This window comes from Protopterus annectens, chromosome 2.part0 (genome assembly GCF_019279795.1).
Source record: "Protopterus annectens isolate FY-2018-M chromosome 2.part0, PAN1.0, whole genome shotgun sequence".
Classification (NCBI taxonomy): Eukaryota; Metazoa; Chordata; order Ceratodontiformes; family Protopteridae; genus Protopterus; species Protopterus annectens.
Window position 1 is genome coordinate 1,300,712,111 of NC_056728.1, and position 15,213 is coordinate 1,300,727,323.

General features: G+C 40.0%; 1 protein-coding gene across 10 annotated transcripts in view; it reads left to right on the forward strand.

Annotated features, from left to right (window-relative positions):
* LOC122793454 (amyloid-beta A4 precursor protein-binding family B member 2-like) overlaps nucleotides 1-15,213 on the forward strand; it is a 1,559,346-nt gene that overhangs the window by 1,350,486 nt on the left and 193,647 nt on the right. For 8 of the 10 annotated variants that reach the window (XM_044061473.1, XM_044061470.1, XM_044061469.1 and 5 more), the window contains 2 exons: nucleotides 11,225-11,287; nucleotides 11,570-11,655. In XM_044061473.1, coding sequence (XP_043917408.1) covers nucleotides 11,225-11,287; nucleotides 11,570-11,655 — 149 coding nt within the window. The remainder of the gene's footprint in view (nucleotides 1-11,224; nucleotides 11,288-11,569; nucleotides 11,656-15,213) is intronic. The other 2 variants (XM_044061478.1, XM_044061477.1) reach the window with 1 other exon arrangement.

Consider the following 15,213-nt stretch of genomic DNA (forward strand, 5'->3'; position numbering starts at 1 on the left):
ATTTATATTAAGTAGTCTGCTTAGGCCTAGAGTACAGTGTAGTTGGTTGCCCCTATTGTGTGCAGATAAAACCAAGGACACTCAAGCTTCACACCCTTTTGTTTGTAGTTACCTAGCTCTGACGAACGTACATGCCTGCTACTCTGTCCACCAAAGCATCAGCCAAGTCCACCACTAACTACTACTCATCTAAATTAAGAAAGTAGACTGACAACAGCCAGTCAAAACTGGAAGGTGTCACTGTAGACTCGATGACACCGGGATTGGTGAGACACATTCACAGCCACTGTATCCGGTGTTGGTCACTGCTGAAGCTTCTCACACAAGCACTGTGGATGTTGCCACACTGTTGTAAAATAGTATGTCTTCGAATGCTGAATCCACCCTGCACTTGGTCAGTCTGGAAATCTCTCTATTGGGATCAGATACCGATGCCTGAATTGTCATAGGTGAAGAGGAGGGCAGTATCCCCGTGCTTTTTGTGTGCAAGAAAGTGCTAGAAGAGAATGAATTGAGGTAGTTAGAATATGCCTACATCCCAAAACCTAGAGGGTAGTTACCCTCTCAAAGCAGAGAACAGAACCATCCAAGCTAGGATGTTTGCCATCTTGCCTCAGCTCATCCATCCCTACATCCCAAGCTGTTTCTCAGGATTTATTCCAGGGAGGCATCTACTTACGCATGCCATTAGTGTCAGGAGTTGCTTCTAAGAAGAGAAGGAGAGAACCTTTCTCTCAGGAAGATTCTGATACCCCAGATTCAAGGGGGGATGAACTGGCTTATGTTGGCTAGATGTTTTCCTACTGTTTTATCTTAAATCACACACTGAAGACACCTTAGCCATTGCTGTCACAGCAGATGATGTCTGGCTTGGAGGCACCTTTCATAGAATGAAGAAGCTGTCAAATAGGGGCAAAATACTTATTTCAGGTCCATATAAGGTATAGGGTCTGCCTGAAACAAAGCAAAAGAAAATATCAGTGCTAAGAATCTAAACAAGAAACTCCACTCCTTACAAGCCCTCCTCACCCTGGAGAATGTAGTTATCTTTGTAGTGTCTAAGACATGGTTTAAAATGGCAGAGTACTCAGCTGTGTTGGACTGTAATGCCTTCCACACTTTTAGACCAGACTCTGTCCAGGAGGGGAAGAAAAGGTGGAAGTGTCTCAGTTTTGATTCAGGAGAGACTCAGATTGAGGTTGGTAAAACAGCATGAAGCACTTGAGCGTCTTCATGTCAAAATCACCATCATAAAGTCACTTACTATATATTAGCTAGCTATAGAACTTCCTCTAAGATCCATGGAAGCCACTTTGCCTATTTACAAGAACTGGAGTCTCTCAGTATTAAACCCAATACCATTTTCCTAGGTGATTTTAATTTCCTGATTATGTACACAAGCATAGAGATTCCTGGACTTTATAAATGTAAATCCCCTGGAACAATTTTCAGAATTCCCACTAGGGGGAACAACATCTTGGATCTTGTCCTTACCAGTATGGGGGTATCTTGCACCATCCCTTTTTTTATCATTGTCCCACTCATAAAGCTGTATCCTTTGAAATAAAATTGAAACCAGTGGCCCCCTCTGTCTATGGCTCGTTTAGAAACCTTTCTAAGAGAAAAGGTCTACTCCTGTGTGACTTATTGGCAAGCTACAAATCCCCACCAAACCCAGAAAACTCTGTGAAATACATGGAAGTGTGGTCCACCAAACTGTACTAGCATGTAAATGGCTGCACAGATGTGGCTGCGTCCTGTAGAAAAAAGCTCAGGCCAAACCTGAGAAACAACCCCCGGTGGAAGTATAATATAAATAAGTTAACTAAAAGTTGAAAATGTTGAAACATAGGTGCCCAGTAGGAAGGTAGCTGGAATAAAGAAGCTGAACCACGACAAAGTAAAATCTTCTTTTTTAATACAAAATGGTGAGCAATTTTGCAGTGGTAACCTGACTGACAAAGTTTGCAGATGACTGCAAACTGGGCGCCATAGTCGAAAACACATCTGACACAGATATCCTCCAGAAAGGCCTCACAGAAACAGATAACTGGTGCCAGAGCCATGGCCTGAAGTTAAACGCCAAAAAATGCATAGTCATACCAAGGTTACCCCTAGCTACCATATAGGTGGCAATCCACTGAGCACAGAAAAGTCATCAGGATCTGGGGACCCAAGTTGACAGTAGCCTTCGCTTGACACTCATGTTGCTAAAGTAGTTAGGAAAACCTTCTATATCGCCCACCTGGTCATGAAGGGATTCACATCTAGATCAAGGGAGGTCATCGCCCCTGTACTCATCACTCATTAGACCTATGATTGAGTACAATGCCCGCTCGAATGTATCTGACCAGACACCTGATGCAGCTTGAAAGGCCCCAAAAGTTCCTCACCAAAAGGATAAAGGGTCTCAAAATATGTCTTATGCTGCCCGACTGAAAGAACTCCAGCTCTATTCAGTCTCATACCGCTTGCTCAGAGGTGACCTGTGCCTGACATATAAGGCCATGTCAAACCCAGATTTGATGAATATGCTTCACTCAAAAATCTAGATCCTCAGAACCACAAGGGCGGGAGACTTAAACCTTGACACGGTTATAAATAGAACGTGCTGGAGGGACAGATTCATCACCCAGAGACTCCCTATGCTGTGGAACAAAATCCTACATGTGAGGCAGAGCACCTGGCCTTGTTCAAGAGGAATCTTGACCAATGGATGGGAGATCGCAGATATACCCCAGGGATTACTTCAGTGTCACTGCTTGACAGAGGCACAGAAAAATGATAGGCATAGTTTTTATTCAAACTAAAGGGGTGGCGAAAGCCACATAACTATGGGCTAGGTTTATAAATGCCCTTGGGCAGATAGCCTAGTATGAACCTATGAACCTATGAACCATTGCTTCATCAGACAGTTCATTCAAACAGCAACAGCACTTAAATACTTTAATTCATTACTAAACCAACCAGTCCTACCACTCAAAGTTAATTCAGCACTCAGCAATCAATTAATTACTATGGTTACATTTTGCCCTTAGTTAATTGCTGAAGTCAGAAAAACTGTTTAAAAACCACATGCACAAAATGTAAAGACAAGAACATGTGGATAAATATAAATAAAATACATAAAAAGTCAATGAATAAATACATATACTCATGTTCCCCATTTTGTAGCTACTTGTGTGCATGGGTATAAACATAAAAAAATATATATAAAAATATAAGCAGTACACACTCAACAACTTAATACATATATTCTGCCTAATAAATGCACGTGTTGTCCACCTAGTAAATACATATGCTTTAATACATGCATCAACAAATGCTTGTCTTTAGTGATATCTATGCTAGAAGCAGCTCAAGAAATACTGTCATATTGACCCAAAACCCTGCATGTGTTTATGTAGTCTTCTCTTGTTAAAATAGTGTTATTATTTTTTATTTTAACCTTCTAGATTTTAACACTGGCTTCAATGGAACACTATCATTCAAACCCAAAACTCTATGTGCTCCTAAACGCAAAATCCATTTTACTTCCATATTTTCAGTAGTATTGACTATGTCCCCCATCCTATTGCTGACATTCTGAATATGTAAAACGTGAAACAAAAATATGTGGTCAACCCCCTTATCCAATGTATGCTTAGCCAAAGCACTATACAGTTGCCCTTTTCTAGTGCAGTAAAGGTGATCCCTTATCCATTCCCTAAGGTGATGGTTAGTTTTGCCAACATAGAAATGGAAACATGTTGTGCAGTCAGCTACATACATTACATTCTCAGTATTGCAATCAGCAGAATTCCTTAGCTCCCATAGACTCCCATAGTTTCAGGGTGCTTAAAAAAACCTTGATTCATCTGTATAAATAACTGTGTGCATTTTCCACATCTATGGGTACCATTCATTGTGCTATCCATCAGAGTAGTATCCTTGGATAGCAAAGCTGCTATTTCAGATTTTTCTTATTTCTAAATGCAAAATGTGGTTGTCCACCCACTATGTTGGTAGTATCCTCATCTACTAACAACATATGCCAATTTTGTCATGTGATGGTTTCAAACCTTTTCACATCTCTTGTATATGGTAAAACCATCGGAATGTATGGTAATACACTATTCCTGATACCTACCCTGTCACTACCTGCTCTATCAGAGTAGTAGGGCTTAGCTTTACCTTTCCTTTCTTTGTGTACATTATGGTACACCTTATCAATGTCATGTTCACTATACCCCCTATTAATGAAACCTGTTCTTAGCTTAGTTAACTCATTTCTATACACTTCCTCTTGACAACATAGGCGAGATGTTCTCATTGCCTGACCTCTGGTTATGTTTGGGAAAAATCTTAGGGTTATGCTTACTGTTTCTGTGTAGAAAAGATGGTCTGTAGCATTGTTTTCTATGTAATTTCGTAGACCATTGGTCATTTTCTCTGTATATGGTGACGTCCAGGAAGTCTAAACTCATCTCAGAACAGTTAATCGTAAACTTTAAAAAGTCACTAGTAGTGTTTAAGTATGCATACAGGGATTTAAGTTGTTCACCATCACCTTTCCAAAAAATAAAAAGATCATCTACGAAACACCTATAGAAGGCTATTTGGGGATTATCTAACAGATGTTCATATTCCCAGTTAACCATAACCAGGTTTGCATACGTGTTGGCACAACTTGTGCCCATGGCGACTCCTGACAACTGCTTATAGCATATGCCATTGAACATAAATATGTTGTGCTCTAGTACCAATTCTAGTAACATACAGCGAAAGTCTATCTTAGTATTAGAGAACTTTCCCTGCCTTGTCAACACTGATTTCACCATGCTTATCCCCTGATCATTGGGTATACTTGTAAATAAAGACACTACATCTAGTGTGGCCAGCATCCCCGTATCTGCTGTTCCAATTTGCTTCACTGCCCCATAAAGGTCCACTAAAAACTGTTCTGTGTCTTTCAAGACATATGCATATTCATTGATTGCTGTCTTCAATTCCTTATCCAGGTATATAGAGATAGGTTCTGTTAGCCATCCTGCCCCTGCTACTCTAGGTCTAAATTTCGGGTTATATGGGTCTTTGTGTATCTTGGAGAGGCCATGGATTTGAGGTATGAGTGGATTTTCAACAGTAAAATAATTAGAAAGATCTTTACTTAATAGTTCCATACGCACGCATTCATATAAGGTACTAGCAATCTGTTCACTCATTTCAAACACAATTGTTGTTGGTACTTCAACATATACATTTGGATCCAATAACATTTCTTGCATAGCTGTATTGTAAAAGTCAGCATTCAATATCACCACTGGTCCCCCTTTGTCAGCGGGTCTTATAACTACGCTGTCATTACTCTGCAAGTCACACAATGCTTTGTTCTCACTCTGTCAAATTATACTTTCCTTCTTGTAAAAAACTAGTGTTTCCTGTGCTATAAATGGCATTTTCACAAGCTTTTAAGAAGGTTTCTATATTATGCGGCAATATTGGTACATACAGACTGTTTTTCTTAAACTGAACATCCCTTGCCTCATTGCCATTTCCAAATTATTGTTTTAATGTTCCATTTCTAGTAAACATACATAGGCATAACAGAAATTCACTAATGTCCATGTCTGTGCTTTATGGGGAAGCAGCTACTGAAGTTTTCATGCATGAATTAATTGATAAGATACTCCGCTATGAAACCAGACTGCTTGAGCAAAAGAAAAAGAAACTGTGTAAGGATCTAACAGATTTCACCAACCAGCATGTCTTTACTTGGCCGAAACCTGCAGAGCAGTCTACTACCAACCGCAATTTGCGATTTATGAGAGAAATCAGTGGGCAGTCAGAGGTACCACCAACAGCCTACCAGCAGAGGAGAGGGCGAGTCCAATCGTTTGAGCTGCATGAGAGACCGAGGGTGGAGCACCTGGTACAGTCTGAAGAGGCGACCAATGCACTTGGGGAGGAAGAGGAAACAATGAATTAGCAGCCAGGAGGGAGTGTCCTTTCACCAAATGAGGCGAATTCCATTTACTCTACACCGATGGAAGTGCCATCGTCCTCGGCAACCAATAATAAGGCAACAACTGCCTCCACAACTACAGCTGTGGTAAGAAGGAAGATTAATATGGAAGGGAGGCAACAACAGGTTTTTCCCATTCTACTAAAAATAAAAACAGAAGTGGTTCCACACGGCAGGAAATTATTGCAGAAGAAATTTATTGCAAAAAGTAAGCGCTTTCGTGAATAACATTCGCTTCTTCAGACTGTTTGCAGAAGAAATGTATTGCAAAAAGTAAGCGCTTTCACAAATAACATTCGCTTCTTCAGTCTGTTTAACAGTCTGAAGAAGTGAATGTTATTCGCGAAAGCGTTTACTTTTTGCAATAAATTTCTTCTGCAAATTAATATGGAAGGGAGGCAACAACAGGTTTTTCCCATTCTACTAAAAATAAAAACAGAAGTGGTTCCACACGGTAGGAAATTATTGAGAGAAATCAGTGGGCAGTCAGAGGTACCACCAACAGCCTACCAGCAGAGGAGAGGGCGAGTCCAATCGTTTGAGCGGCATGAGAGATAATTTCCTGCTGTGTGGAACCGCTTCTGTTTTTATTTTTACTATTATTGATCTACTTTAGTTGGTTCCCTTGTCTACTCAGAGGCTTGCCTGTTTTTCCCATTCTACCCCTACCATTTTGAGCAGGGAGGAGAAAATCTGTGGAACAGGACATTTACAGGAGCCAGAAACAGAAGGAGGCACCAGGTCAGTTACAAACTCACACTTTGAAGAAAATGTGGGTGTATGGGCAGGAGAGTTAATATGGAATATATGAACTGTCTGCAGCTGAGACTTCTTTATTAAACAGAGGTTTAAATTTTATACCTTCGACTAAAATGGACATTAGTGAATTTCTGTTATGCCTACGTATGTTTACTAGAAATATAACATTGAAACAACAATTTGGAAGAGCTTGGTTGAAGCTTGAACTCTTGTTCACTTCATGGCCTGATGGCATTCACATTCTTCTGTCTTAGTTTCACCCGCTGGACACAAGAGTACTTAAGTAGACAGTGAGTTGTCATTTTAGAAAGAGTCATCGTGCCCTTACAGATCTAGGTCTGATGTTAGTATCCTGATATTGGGTTGTAGAATAGTGGAATATTCCCACAAGTCTTAGTGTGGTGTTTTCTTTCTTACAGCTGAGGCAGTCATAGATTCTGATGATGGGCAACACACGTTTGATCTTACATAATTCAGGACAAGTAAAATCCTCAAGAGAAGGGGGGCTACACATTCAATTTTTCAAGCTAGAGGTAATGCTTCCAGGCTGTAGAAAGGAAGTTGAGATCCACATATCTCCTGCTCCAACAAGGCATGTATGGTAGCATACATTTGTATCCCTATGCAGACAGAATATGCAGATCTGACAATTAGTCATTAACTGAGGCATTGTCTTCACAGTTGTTTACATATCAGGGGAGGTAAATGCTCTGTTAGATTCTGTCTCATAGCAGCAGCTTCTGTCTCCTATAGCACCTGGGGATAATAAGAGGACCCTGATACTTATAAGTCTGATATCAATATACCACAGAGACAGTGAAATTCTGTGAGATACTACACTTTCAGACTTGGTATGTATTTTCCCCTAATTGCACTTTTTTTGTTTAGTGTCCAGGAATGTACACTATAAACCTCAGAAGAGCATGAGCAGATGCCTCCTCTCTTTACTTGTACTGTTTTCACTTTCCCTTTGGAGTCAACACTTGATCACCAGATTCAAGGAAGAAAAGTTAAACTTCATCCTTGTTACTCCTGCGTGGTTCTGAATGGTGTGGTTTGAGGCTATAATGTCCCTGGCAGTGCCAGAGAAGTCCTACTTGTTGGGTAATAGTTTGCTATGTTATCAGGCCTTACTACCTCTTTAGATTTCCTTTTCTAAATAGACCTTCTAGCTGAGGTGCAAGAGGTCACTGATACAGCTAGAAAACATTCTCTTTTAAAGGCATATTGTGCTAAGTGGAAGAAGTTCTCCACCTAGGGAGTAAATTGTCTTCACTACTTAAGGCAGCAAGTTTAAAGATGATCTTCACCTATATCATACATGAATTAGACTTGGTTCTTAGTCCATGACCAGGTTGCATATTTCTATCATTTGTGCATCTCAGTATTGTGGAGGGAAGAATAACCTTTTAAGGTTTGTCAAGGAGTCATGTCAGGGTATTCTGTTTCTTTGCCCACCTTTGGCACACAGGTCCTTGGGGCTTGAACTTCATGAATGACTGGCTTGCTGCTCATTGATTCAGCCAGTCTGGTTTTATCAACCCATGGTTCGTTATTTGGAAGATGCTGTCCTTGATCACAGTAACCTTAATCAGTAAAATAAAAAGAGCTACAGGCCATATGTCTTCCTAAAAATATTCTAAGAAGTCTTTAAACCAGTCATTTCCCCTTCAGTGGTGCAGCGGTAACATTGTCGCCTCACAGCAAGAGGTTCTCCAGTTCAATTCTCGGCTGGGGTACCTTCGGTGCGGAGTCTGCATTTCCTCCCTGCGTTCGTGTGGGTTTTCTTCGGGTGCTCCGGTTTCCTCCCACATTATAAGGACATGTGTTTGGAGCATTTCTCCCCAGGCCTCCGCTGAAAATTGGCTCGTTCCAAGTCAGACTTTCCAGGTTAACAAATATAAAATAAATAAATAAATAAAAATAAATAAAATGTTTTCATCGGATCATAGGCTCATAGTAGATTACTAGGCTATCGACCCAGAGGTCATTTCAAGACTAACCGTTTCATGCCAGTGTAATGCCATAGAAATGTTAGTTAATACCCAAGACTGCATTTAGTAATGACTGGAATGTCCAGGAGGGTTGTGAGCACTATTTAGAATTTACGGTGCCCCATCACTCGTACAGGTTCCTTTTGAACAGTGTCATGAGGTGCTCTGTTTCACATGAATAGGTACCCTATTCCAAAGATGCAGCAGTCACTGGGAGATCTGTCCCTCCAGCATGTCCTGTTTAAGTAACAGGTCATATTTAGGTCCCTGGAATGGGTGGCCATAGTCCTGTTTGATTTACAGATATGCAGCAAGTTCATTAGATTTGGGTCTGAGATTGCTCTGTAAGCCAGGCATAAGTCTCCCCTAAGACGTCTGTATGATACAGAGTAAAGTGACAGAGACTTTAGTTGGTCTGTATATGGCACATGCTGGAGTCCCTTGATCTTCTTTGTTAGAAACATTTGAGGTCTCTCCAATTGCTGCAGGTGCTGTGTACAGTACATGCAGAACAGGGCGTTATATTCAATTTGGCCAGATTAGTGCTGAATATAGAGGGGTTATAACCTCTTTTGCTCTTGAGGTGATGCCTTTACTAATAAAGTGTGCTGCATAGAAAGTCTTCCTTACTACAGCAGAAACATGGTGATTGAAGTTAAGGTCACGGTCAACTTTTGAACTCAAGTCCCTTACTACTTCATGGGTACTATGGGTGTTGTTGATTTGATAGTGTGAAGGGACACTGTTTGTGCCGAAGGGAATTATAATGCATTTCTTTGCATTCAGTTTGAGACCACGACTTAAAGACACCAGTCGTTGGTCTGCGTAAGTCCCTCCTGGAGTGTACTGACATCATTTGGGGATTCAGTAATTGCACCAATTTGCAGTCATCTGCAAACTTCGTCAGCCACAACCCCTTTAATTTTGACCTGAACTTCTGAGAAGTATATAGCAAACATTAGGGAGCCCAACACTGACCCCTGTGGCACGCAACTGGTAACAGGTCTGTTGGTTCATGTTGAATCACCCACTTTGATAGTGTGTATCTGATCTGTGAGCCATTTAGCAACCCATCTTACAATGAAGAGATTTACTTTCAGTTTGCTAAGTTTGTCGGTAATGCCTGAGTGTGGGATTATGTCGAAAGCCTTTGCCAAGTCAAGGTATGTTGTGTGTAAAGGTATACCCTCATCAATGGCCCTGGTTACATTTTCAAAAAATCCACAAGATTTAACTGGCAGGATCTGCCCTTGATGAAGCCGAATTGGGTAGGATATAGGTTTGGAGGTTGCCTGTGTCTTTATATATGAGATCCATAATGGTACGTTGCAAGACCTTACAGGTGAGGCTTGTCAGGCTTATGGGTCTGTAATTCCCCAGGTATCTTCCTGGGCCACCTTTGTGGAGGGGAATAACTGTAGGGCGAGTTGGGAAAGAGAATACCCTTCATACAATTTTTTTTTTTTTTTAACCAAGGAATTGAGCTGAGAAGGGTACATAAGATTAGTGTAGTGAGACAGAGCAGCTCTTCATCATTTTCTGTTTTTCCTTGTGCATTGTGGTAAAGTACTACCCCACTGAGAGGATTGCAGTGTATTGCTGCTGGTACCTTTTTTGTAAGAATATGCTTTAAACATGTATACTGTGACCACTGATCTGCTGGTTCACACCTTCACTTTTGCTTGGACTGTGATTTGGTGGATGGGGGGTCTCCTTCTGCTCCTCGGTGCATCAAGATTTCTTTTCTGAGACATTGCTTTTCATTTTTTTGGTTTCCACCTCCATGAGTTTTTTTTTTGTACTCCTTTAGCATCTGATTACCTGTTAGCACTGTATATGTCCCTTTGAAGTAAGATACAACTGTTACGTTAGGGCTCATCTCACCACTTGGTCTTTGAGAACGTCCTTTGTATTGGATACTTATTATTCATTACTGTACTGCCCATTTTCCTCTCCAGGGACAGCTCTTTCACTCACCCTGAATGATTTCCATATAGGTTTTTATTTATAGTTTTATAGCCTTGTTTCATTTTGACTTCCACATTTGCTCACGTAGTATCAGTGCTGGATACACCCCTGCTAGATCCATCCCACAGTCTTTGGATAATCTGATGGGTGACATACATGTCTCAGAGTACAGGAGTCAGAAGATGCAAGTATTTATGCTAAGTGATGGTCCTTACAAGAGGAACATCACACTAATTAATGTTGCATGGGGCTGCCTAAAAGATCACTAGTTATAGTGAGTACTCTCATATCTTTTTTTTCTTCTTGTGGAAATCTTTTCTCTGACCTTTAAATCTTGTGTTGCTTGATGGGATAATTAAAAATCTTGGTGTGGGGAAATAACTTATATTCTCTATTAAGGGGTTTTGCTGGCATTCTAACACATTCTAACAGCTGTGTCTTGTCTCTCCTTTTTTGTATATCAATGTTCATCTCTGTGTGAATCACTGTCCATCCCTAGAAACTTCCGTGGACTGATTTTGCAGTTCTGAATGGGGGAAAGATAAATAGTGACATATGGAAGGCAAGTATAATGATCGATTTCATGTTTATGCTATCTGCTTGGGCATGTCTGTCTCCCCCAACTCCTGTAATTCTTAACTGAATAGTCGAGACAGTTTTAAACCAAAAGAAAAGAGGATTCTTGCAATTTAACAATTGTAAAACATTTTGTAACCCCCAAATGTCTTGTTACTAATGCATGTTGCTTAAAATTGATGCGTAAATGCCATTCTCTTTATTTATTTATTTTTTTTGTCTAAGTCCTTGAATGCTAATGACAGAATATTAAATACACTGTTTTCAGGACTTGCACGCGGCTACAGTTGATCCTGACCCCAGCCTAAAGGAGTTTGAAGGAGCAACGCTGCGCTACGCTTCACTAAAACTAAGGTAATACAAGAACTTTAAAGAACCCAGCTCTTACCTGAGTGACTTGAAGTGGATGCATCTGGAAACCTTTTAACGTTTAACATTTCTAAGGCTTGTCTACTGTTAGTATTCCATGAGCAGTGTCAGGAGTATTTATTAGTTTGTAAATCTTACTTGCGTTGGAGGATTGGCATAATGGTTAAGATCTTTATCTCATAGACACAAAAGGTATAGGGCTTGATTCTGACCTTTGAAAGGGAGATTAGCTAGGCTTAAAATGGCCCACAAGGGCAACTAGCATAATACTTGCCTATGAACGGTTTATATACAAGTTTTCTTTTCTAAACTTTTTGTTAAGAAAAGACCTGCTGCTTGGAATATTGAAAATGAAATGCAGTGCATTTGTTGTCATTAGTAGAATAATGCAAGGCTGCATCAGCCAAATCTGTTTAATTGCAGTTCGAGTATGAGGTAAGCTTTTGGTAGCTGATATGATGCATACACGATCATCCTTTGTGTTCTGTGATTCCCTTGCTACTGTGATTTGAGTTATGCTGGTGCTGCTGTACCTCTCATTGCTGGCCTTTGACTACTTATGGATTCTTAAGAACATGTGGTGGTAATATGCACTGCTGCCTCATGTAATACCAACACCTTCCACACCCTAAAAAGCTTTACACTATGCTGCTGCAAATCAGTCATAATCACTGGTTGCCTGTGATTGAACCCATCTTGAAATGAACACAGTAGCATCTTACAACAATTGCTGAAAAATAACAGAGACTGAAAAAAAAAGAAACTTGCTCTATTTTCCAGGAGAGGTTAATGATATTGATCCAGTATGCATACCCCTACACCAGCTTCCTTGTCTTTATGGTAATGCTGCAGTCAACCATGCCACTCTGTTGCATGAAAAAAAATATTACTGTTTACTCCAAAAGTAAGCCCTCTGTAATGTAGGTATTTGTTCTCCATGGCTAAAATATCGTCTTTGAAAGGCAGGAGCCAGCAGTTGCTGCTACATATATCCTTAAACTAAAAAAAAGAATGACCGTGGTTGCCACGTGCGGTAGAAGTGAAACTTCTGTAAGGAAGTGCAAAGGAAAGTCCATACGTTTATCATGGGCAGCTGACTATTTCACAAATTTTGATGCAACACTGAGTAAACACTAAGCAAGCAATAATGCCTGTCATGGTCCATGTTAATGTGTAATTAACTCCCTTCCAGGGGTGTGCAGGCCCTCCACCTGCAGCATTGGGCTTCATAACACCCCTAGCCAGGCTTAATTACACATTAATACACAACTTGGAGGACATTATTGCACTTACAGAATGGGTTCTTTGTAAAATTGTTGTGTTTTCCTTACTTATTTATATTTTTTATTACTATATTATTTTTTTATATATTTTTGATGTAAAATGGTTCCTCTGCTTAATGTTTCAAAGTGGTGTAGTATAAAGGTGTTGGAGGAAGCATTTTACATCCAAAACATAGTACTTTAAGAAATAACCAGGTATTTACTTTATTTTTTGACTCCTTACTCCTAGAACATTTGGTTCTTTGACAGTCATTGGATATTGAAGTTACTAAGTAATGGCATACATTTGAGTTTCAAACTTTGTATTTTCTTCAGAAAATTCATGCTAACAGAAATCCTTTACATAAGCAATTCTGTAATTTTATAAGAGCAATAATTAAAATTTGTTTCTATTTTTGAGACTTTGTTCCCCTTTATTTTAGGCTTTATCCAGATTTCTTAAGCTTTCAGGCCAGAGGTATGCAAAGCTCTTTACTGCTGCCACTCACTCTATCACATGCACACCTCTGCTTCAGAAAATGCATGTTAAGGGAAACCCTGTTCTAGCAACTTTCTAAGTTTATAAGAACAATATTTAAAATCCGTTCCTGTTTTTGGTCCTCTGTTCCCCTGTTATTTGTGGCTTTGTCCAGATGTGTGGTATGAGTTTGGGAGGTATGGTCGAGAAGTACAGAAACCTTTCAACTGATGGTGCTGCTTCCAGGGGATCACTCAATTGCTATCACTCTGTGTGTGTGTGTGTGTGTGTGTGTGTGTGTGTGTGTGTGTGTGTGTGTGTGTGTGTGTGTGTGTGTGTGTGTGTGTGTGGGTGTGTGTGTGTGTGTGTGTGTGTGTGTGTGTGTGTGTGTATGGACGGGGTACTTGTAAAACTTTTGCCTGTGTCTTTGTGACTAAGAAGGACAGCTGTAGTTAGAATGGGTTAGATCTCTCAGCCAATTATCAAACAAATACAAGAGTAGAACAGCACCACTGTCCAGCGGAGTCTCACTTTTCGTTTCACTTTTCCAGTTCACTGTGAACTTGGACTACTGTGCCTAAAGAAGTTTCATTTAAAAAACTTTGAAAAACTTTGGTAGTAGAGACGAGCTTAATTCTTCACACTATTGAGGAAAATGTTAATAACGCAAATCTTTTGAAGGAAGAGTCAGCCTAAACAGTACAAATTAACATATATATTCCACCCTAGGCAACCACTTAACCAGTATTACAAAGTAATATTTGTTTCATTATATGTAATAATGTACAGTTTTATAACATCATGAAAGTAAAAGCTCCAGTTATGGTATCCTGTGTCCAGGCACATCAGGACAACCAACTTGCTCCACTGCACTTTATGCTGCTTTCTGTCACTGTAGCATACAAACTTTGAAATCAGGAGACACAGCTCCTATCAAACAGATCATCAGAATGTTTTCAGTTTTTTTAAGAGCAGTCCCCTTTGAAGTTTATGCAGACCCCAGTTTAGCAGCTTCCATAGTTGTTGCCAAGCTGTTGACTGCACTCTCAATATTTTTAACTGGCTTATACTCTCATTTAGCTGTCAATGCTTCTTGAGTATCAGTAAATATCTTAAATCCTTGTAGAAGATAAACTCTGTACACAACTAGTTACAGCATTTAAAACTTAAACTTCTTTGCCTGCATGGTAGTGCACATTTTTGTCAAGTTTGAGCATATTATTGATTTTCAGAAAACACATATGTATATCTCCTACTTTATAAATTATACCTTTATGCCAAAGTAATGTAAGACCTGGTATTGAAAGTTTCAAATAATACTAGAATATTTCTTAACTGCCACAGTGCAGCTGTGGTTCCCTGGGAAAAGAGCCTGTGTTCCTTTTCAGTTTTTATCTGGCTTGCATGCAGTCTGGACAGACTTGCTAGTCTTTTCTGCATATAGACTGTTTAATCCATGCCTTGTCCCTTTTTCAGGAATTCCAGTAATGCAAATGTTTTTCTGCTGAGCTTTGTTATTTCCTTTGCCATCTCCATTTTGGCTCAAGAAGTATGTATACTACTCTTTTAACTCTTTATTCCATTTTGCAATTCTTCAGTGGTATTAACATATAAATTTAAGGATGTCCTTCAAGAATGCAATTGCAGTCATAACATATGGGTTGTCCTGCCTCAGGCAGCCCTTGGTCAGCCGGATTCCAAAGTCTGGGTCCGACGTCGGCTGATGTCGCATTTCTCTCCAACGTCAGAGTGGCTGGAGTATATAAGCATCAGCAGACGCCATTTTCTTCAGTCTTTCTTGCC